Consider the following 7822-nt stretch of genomic DNA (forward strand, 5'->3'; position numbering starts at 1 on the left):
CCACTTGCTAAAATTTTATATGAAAATGTCCAAAAACCAATGAATTAAATTGGTGTGGCCTAAAAATATGTGCCATTAATATGTATACTCAAATATTTGACTTTTTTAAAATTATCTACTGATCTGTCAATTTCATTATTACACGTACAAACTAACCAAACAAGAAAACTCACTCAAATCTTATTGATGGATAAAAGGTCTTAATCCATCTGTTTTGCATACTTAAACAGGCTTCTTTTGACAAAATTACATGTTTTCTTTACAGAATGGGACGCACATTGCACATCAAAATCATCATGCAAAATACTCCAGAAAGGACAAATATTATACACAATGTACTTTTCAAGAATACAACATGTAAATGGTATATCTTATCAAAAAAGCACTGATTAGTGCAATGTACTAAAGTACTAAATATCAATATCAACATCAAATTCTTTACTGTTATATAAACTGTTTGCTGTGCATACTCATGGCTTGAAATTCCCCCTCCGAAGTTTTGCCAACACATATATGTGTTCTTCTTAAATAGGTCTTTAATAATTTAAATCCCAAAGCTTTCTACATGATATATAAGGCAGCCATCCATGTCGTTTTCAAATTTGATTACAATTATAATTATTAGGATTGATATATATATAGTATGTACTAGATATAGATATATATATCCATATGTTTTTCCCTCTTTTCGAAGCACATACTTCATCATTATTAATATACACAATTGTATATGCTAATTAACTAATAACAAAACCTATTTTTGGAGCAGTGAAACAAAGATGTTACAGTCTATGTGAATACAATTGGACTCATGCTTTAATACCACAGGCTCCTATTATGCTGCTATTTTTGGAGGATTGAGTAAGGCAATTTCCCATCCAAAAGAAATTGTACAAAATGCAGTCTAAAGACATAAATAGAATCAAGGAGGTACTGCATTACTCTACGTAACTACTTCTCTGCAAGTGTCTAGAACTAAACCCATTCCCAGCCTGCTGCTTTTGACGCTTCATCTTGGCGCGGTGAAATGAAACCGCCACAATGTTAAAAACGACAAATGAGAGAAACTGCAGGCCACCCAGTACAAAGAAGTAGTAGTCAAGGTGCCCTTTGTTTATGTTGCCATGGTCAGCGTCCGTGACCCAGTTGAATTTCTTGACCAGTGCGAGAAGTCCGGAGCCGAGAAGCGATCCGATCCCGGATGTGAAGAAGAAGAGGCCCATGATGATGGAGTGCATGGAGCGAGGCGCAGCAGCATACGCAAACTCCAGGCCTGGGTATGGGAAGAATGTGATTTTTCATCATAAAATTGTTGAGGTAGGGATCAAAATCCTTTTTTTTTTTTAAATTGCATCATTCCAAAGTATCACATCAAATATTCTACATCAATTTTGCAACTTTTGTAATTGTAGACAGACAAGCCACTGAGTACCTGCCCATCTACAACCTTTGCCATGAAATATGACCTTTACTACTGTCTTACCTACAGTTACTAATATTAGTAGAAATTCAGGCTTTTGTCTAAAATACCACTCGGGTGACTTAAGGCCTGTGACACGCGTGTAGCTATGTTAAAACGCTTAAATCCTCATAACTTTTTGCAGCGTAGTCGTATCAAGCTGCTGCTAAAAAGTATTATGCTTCTAGCTCAAGGAAAGAAGAAGATAGCTGATATTCACAAACAGATGATATTCACAAAATATATTGCTACTTTTCTAAAATCACTGGTGCAATGCTGCAAATACTAGCATATAAAAACCTGGATAAGAGGGTTTGTGTCCACATACCTGCCACACTAGCAAACACCTCGCTGGCCCCTATGAGTGAGTACTGTGGTATCTGCCACCAGATCCACAAGTCTGCTGCATAAAACGAAGTACCACTGATGTTCTGTGTTATGGTGTGGTTCTGGACTAGCTGCAGTCTGGAACAGGGAAAAATACTGTGTTAGATTCTTCTCCAACCACTGACACCATCTGTTACACAATTTCAATAAGTTTCCATCATATTTTTATCTTAGTATGTAAAAAAGACTATCTATTAAGAATTGCTGCAAACAATTTTTGCCATGGAATAAAGAGACTTTTTTCACACAACCGCTGCTTTATTTCCACCATGTTTCGCTGACCATCTGTCACCTTCCTCATTTTCTGACTGGTTGAAAGACGGTCACCAAAACGTCAGTGAAAATGAAGCAGTGGTTGTGTATTAAAAAAGACTCAGTCTCTTTATTCGGTGACATACCAACCTGATGAAACTATTCAAAGATGTTTTTTGCTATGTTTGAAGTAGATTAGTTAGAGAATACTTTGTCAAACTTTGTACATGTACCTTGTATAAATGATGTACAATGAAGTTCATGTCTGAGTATATGAACAATCATAAAATGAAATACTGGCTGTGATTGTTACATACTCGAATTTCCATAACATACAGAATATACTAGTAATTACAGTATGTAGATAGGTATAGCCAAACGACATACATTTACATTCTTCTTCTTCTGCAAGTCGACCCCACATCTTTCAAGAAGGTGCAAAATCCAAGATTGGGAGATAAGCCAGATTTCTCATCTTTTCAATACAGCGTTTTAAACTATATTTGCTCACAAAACTTCCCGAATACATGTAGGTTTGAGAGGGGCAAACTACCTAACTAACCTGAACTAATAAACTAACCTGTAAGTCTCCAGGCCCCCGGCACACATGACTGCACAGAAGCCAAAGAACATGCCCAGACTGATCCTCTTCAGTACGGAGAAGTGGCACCCGCGCCGGTCCATCCACGGGTACACCACGCGGTCCATCACGGGAATCAGGATCAACAGGAGCAAAGCGTCAAACAGCGTCAGCCAGGCTGCTGGCATCTGATTGGATGATGATGTAACAATACTGTAAATTCTTCTTAATTTCGAACAACTTAAATTTGTTTAAGGTATCTTTGCTTTGCGGTTGAAACAGCAGTATAGCAGTAACAATTAGGGGTGAGTACCGGTTTTTCATCTTGGACTGGTCCAGAAAAAACAGACCTGAAAAAATCAGTAGACCGGATTTTGGACTGATTCGTAAATGAATAGATATTTGACAGGCCTTCATGCGTTTTACAGGTCCAAGAAAATAATGAGAGTGAAGTGAAGGAGAGTTTTTACAAAATTTCTACATTCAAACCTTGTCTAAAACAGAGGCAGTTACTGAGTTAGTGTTGTTTACATGAGGATAGGATTTTAAAACTCCATCAAACAGATTCCTTTGTAGCGAAATGGACCAATATCGGCCATTCACAAGCTTACACAGATTATCAGGTCCAGGTTCAGCTTCAGACCTGGACCTGATCCCATCCTCTGGACCTGGACTGTACCTGGACCTGTACCAGTAACCACCCCTAGTAATGATACAAGCCTGAGAAAATGTTTGTGGATGTGATTTAAGGTGAGAGGTCACCAAAAATGTGGACTTCAAGAAATTGTGAATATTTCAAGATTTACAGTATGGCTTGTGTGTAGGATTTATATGGACAATCTTAGAGCTGTAACAGAATTTGTTTCAAAATACAGAAGGTAAATAATATTCTACTTGGAGCCAAGATATGAATTTACTTAGTATTTAACTTAAGAGAAAAAAGGGTAAGAAAATGAATACATGTTTTTTGTGCCTTTTCCACAACATGAAAATTATCAATAATCCTATTTCAGAGCCTTAGGAATCTTTTAACAGTCAGTACTTGTTTTCTTTGCTCATTTTTCCTGTCCTTATGCTGTTTCAACTGTGTGCGTTTTACCAAAGGAAGTATATAACTTATAAATTCACAATCAATATTAAGCAATGGTGCATACAGAATCCCTGTGCTATGGCAATTTATAACGTCTAAGACCAGATTTACATTTAGACACACCTGCATTTTGACCAGTCCACCACCATTGAGTTCTGAATTGTTCTGGCCAGCAGGTGTGTTCTGTCCTGGGTCGTTATTCTTGACCGTTATATTTAAGGGTGGGATCCGCATGTGGAGTCCTTGGAGTTGAAAGGTAGTCTGCATCTGTAGGGATACAGATAAACACATTTAACGTGTACATTATCAAAACTTAATGGTCAAACTAAATCATGTTTCTGATTATATGCAAATATAAAAGTATAATTAACATAACAATTGTGCCAAATACAAACTCAAGGGTTCTCATGATATATGTCTTAAAAAATCAGTGTAACAGGATTCCTGCCACCAGGTAATCAAATTATATGTTAAATGTCCGGTGTCACAGTGACCAGTTTAGAAGCGGGCAACATGGTTCACAGGAAAAGCAAATTGTTTACACAATTGCAAGATATCAATTTGAAATTATTTGCTTTGACAGCTTTCAAAAAATACACATACAAGTAGGTATTTTTGCAAGCCACTGGTACAGATTTTAAACTGGTTGCCTGAGAACAGATGTACTCTTATTACCTGGTAGTTCTTAATCTTAGGCTCAGTCATATAAGAAATATGCATGGTACGAGGGGCGTTCAATAAGTAATAACTCTGACCCACTTTCAGTGGTTTGATCTAGATGAAATTTTGCACGTGTAATGATTCATATCTCTATAGATTATGTTGCAAAAAAGAGCTCTGAACTAATTGTGGTTACTGATTTACTGGTGTTTGAACTGAGGTAGGTGTGAAATGGACGAGGTGTGAAATGGAGCCAGTTGAGTGTCGCGCAGTGATCCGGTTTTTGTATTTGAAAGGACGCACACCAAAGGAGACTTTTGATGAAATGAAAGAAACTTATGGTGATGATGCCCCATCATATGACCTTGTAAAACGCTGGCATCCTGAATTCAAACATGGCCGGAAGTCTGTGGAAACAGCTCCCAGACCTGGTAGTTCCTCTTCTGCCATTGATGAGGCATCTGTTGGAGGACCAACCTGGGGTGTCCTACAAAAACGGTGTTCAGAGCTGCATCAAACGATGGGAGAAATGCATAACTCTGGGTGGTTCCTATGAAGAGAAAGACTGATAACTGTGCCAAGTTTCATCAATCTCCTTCTATGGGAAATGAGTCAGAGTTACTACTTATTGAACGCCCCTCGTACACATAAGTTAATTGTCAACACTACCTGGAAGTACACCATCCAATATGGGATGAGCACTATGAAGACAGGCAGGATTTTCCCAAGAGATTTCACATCCTCGACGTTGGATTCATGGAAGCTCCCACCGTACCGCACTTTCGCCATGTCCAGCCATGTAGGGTTGGGTAAGGGGTCCACCACTGTATCAATGTCGCTGTCAAGGGAACAATCACAGATAAGTATCTTATTTACCTTCTCATGCTAGGCTTCAATTTCTTTCTTTTACCTGGAATATTCAAAACGGTCAAAGTCATTATCTTAATAACGACGAAGCTCAGATCCAGGTAATAAGTTTGTTTGTAAAATTCATATATTCTCAGGATGAAGGGCCCTTTATTATCAAACTAGGCTCTTTATATCAAACTAGGCTCTAAAATGCTAAAATGCATTGACTCATCAAACCATAATGATGGGGGAGGGGGTTGAAAAGCCTAAGCCACAATTAGGACTGTATTTTTCTCAATTCTGCGCAACCTGGTAGCAAGAGGTATAACCAGTCACTATTGCCCTGCAGAAGGTAGCACACTGCAGGAATGTGTTCTTGCTAAAGTCAAGAGCAATTTTATTTGCAAGACTTTATTATCAATTAATTCAGCAACCTAATGTTCGCGGGGGATTAATGTTCGCAGTTTTCACGGTGACCACTTCACCGCGAATTTAAAACCACCACGAACATTTTTTCTATTATGATATTAGATTGCAGTCAATGATGTTACCGCGAACTTAAATCCACCGCGAAAAGTCCTTTTTCCCGCGAACTTAAATACATTTACAGTATTCACTGACGCACATTTGTATGGCATTTATGTATCACCTTTGTAAATACGAAAAATCTCAACTTCCACTAGCACATCATGAAAAGCATTTTCACACCTTGGTTGGCTATAATTTCTTCTCCGCCGCCTCCTGGACCTGCAAGCTTCCAAGATGATTCGGAACACGTTGGTCAGCACGCTCCCCGACGGTGACCTGCACACGTACGCGGGCTGTCCCAGCACGAACAGAATCAGCGCTACGCCAAGCGACACGGCGGGAATCAGGAAACCGTAGAAGAAGCCCATGTTCTGCTGGATGAACGCGACAGCGCCGAGCGACAGTAGCACACCAGCGTTAATCGACCAATAGAACCAGTTGAAGAACATGCGCATCACTTCTGGCCCCTCATCTTTCACCTGAAATGTGAAAAAAAGCCAAAAAATTTTTCTGAAAATGACATGAATGTAATTAAACAGACTGCTGTACTACGGTTAGTGAAAACCTCAGCATAAGGACCACCTGACAATTGAGGTCACTCTTTGGTGGTCTCTATGACTTAGATTATTTCCCAATTTATTTATTTATTGATCTTATAGGGTGGTCCCTTCCATTGACTCAAGCATTATGATCATTATCAAAGTATAAGTCAAATCAAAGTATAGTTATTGTCTACATGAGCAAAATTGTGATGGTTTGGGTCTGACCACTTTGTCCTGCCCCCCCATACCACGGGATGTCAGGCTGTCAGAAAACAAGGCAAATCAGGTCACAATCTTCCATTCCCATCCAACCTCTGACCTCAATCTGACAATCACTACAGACAAGTTTGGCTGTATGTTAAGACAAAGTCCCACAGGCAATGTCCCACAAACATTTGTAGGGTATGAGATGTTGGCATAACACACACTTTTCATGATATTTATTTTAAAATCTGCAATCATATATCATACATCTAAAAACTATTTAAAAACCTGCCTATATTCATGACCTACAAAGAGGTGAAGACCATTTTTCACATTACAATAAATGGGGCGGGGAAGACTTTAGACTTGATAAACAGGATGGGGTCCACACAGGTCTGGGCTATGCAGGAAAGAGATAAGATTTTTTTTTAAAACTTGGTCTAGCATATCATCAGCCTAAAGCTCAACTCAAAATCTCACCACTGTGAAGTAATCACATTAGTGTTCCCTTGATTGCCCTCTCTGAAACCTTGCACAGAGATGGTTCCAATTATTTGTACATTTAATCTTTCTGAGCACTTAACCCCTTTTATATCCATTTGTCCCGAGAACTATTTCAGTATTTGTCACATGATACAAGCATTGCCTAAACAAAATTGAGGCAATATACATGTATTACATAAGGCAAGAGTAATTTTTAAAAAATGCTGACATTACATCAAAATATTATTTTTAACTAAACGTTATAATCTCACAAACTTTATTAAATGAATAACATTAATTCACAAAATAACATTTTTCTTGTATTCACAATAATAGAGGTCACTTTAAATCTTAATTTTATGCTTACCTGATCAGCACCAAATGGCGCGATGTTCGCTTTCACCGACCCTGTTCCAATGGCGATGACAGCTATGATTGGATAGATCAGAGAGTCGCAGTATTGCTCCTGATTGTCTGTTCCATCTTTCGTGGCGTTTATCGGCTGGATGATCCAGGCTCTACCTCCGCACAGCTTTCCCCTCATCCCATCATGTCCGAGCATGGGAAGAAACATGATACCAAGAATGTACACGACAAAGCTGATAACGATTGTCCGAAACCTTCCCAGTACGGTGTCTGCCAGCCAGCCTCCGAACACGCACATCAAGTACGACAGGCCCATGAAGATAAACAGAGCATTAGCAGCATTGTAGGACGTCCACAGGAAGTCCCCGCGGTTCAGGAACAGGACGAGATTGGCCGTGATGCCATAGAAAGCGATCTTCGAA

At 39.0% G+C, this 7822-nt stretch overlaps 1 protein-coding gene across 1 annotated transcript; it reads right to left on the reverse strand.

The window, feature by feature from the left end:
* Window positions 1-692: 692 nt before the first annotated feature.
* LOC118425990 (solute carrier family 15 member 4-like) lies at window positions 693-7816 on the reverse strand. The gene is made up of 7 exons (XM_035835187.1): window positions 7402-7816; window positions 5986-6284; window positions 5098-5266; window positions 3892-4035; window positions 2679-2866; window positions 1788-1924; window positions 693-1273 (listed from the first exon to the last, which is right to left on the reverse strand). Exons 1-7 carry the CDS (start codon window positions 7714-7716, stop codon window positions 939-941), a joined length of 1587 nt encoding a protein of 528 aa, XP_035691080.1. The 5' UTR covers window positions 7717-7816; the 3' UTR covers window positions 693-938.
* Between the last annotated feature and the right edge of the window lie 6 nt (window positions 7817-7822).

This window comes from Branchiostoma floridae, chromosome 11 (genome assembly GCF_000003815.2).
Source record: "Branchiostoma floridae strain S238N-H82 chromosome 11, Bfl_VNyyK, whole genome shotgun sequence".
In the NCBI taxonomy this organism is placed as follows: Eukaryota; Metazoa; Chordata; class Leptocardii; order Amphioxiformes; family Branchiostomatidae; genus Branchiostoma; species Branchiostoma floridae.

Excerpts from the sequence above, each read along its gene's own strand:
- LOC118425990 (XM_035835187.1), bottom strand. The coding sequence starts at position 7,716 with ATGGGCCTGTCGTACTTGATGTGCGTGTTCGGAGGCTGGCTGGCAGAC. Across the intron at positions 5,267-5,985 it reads AGAAATTATAGCCAACCAAG|CGACATTGATACAGTGGTGG; the intron begins GTGTGAAAATGC and ends TTCCCTTGACAG. Across the intron at positions 2,867-3,891 it reads GTGGACTGGTCAAAATGCAG|ATGCCAGCAGCCTGGCTGAC; the intron begins GTGTGTCTAAAT and ends TCATCCAATCAG.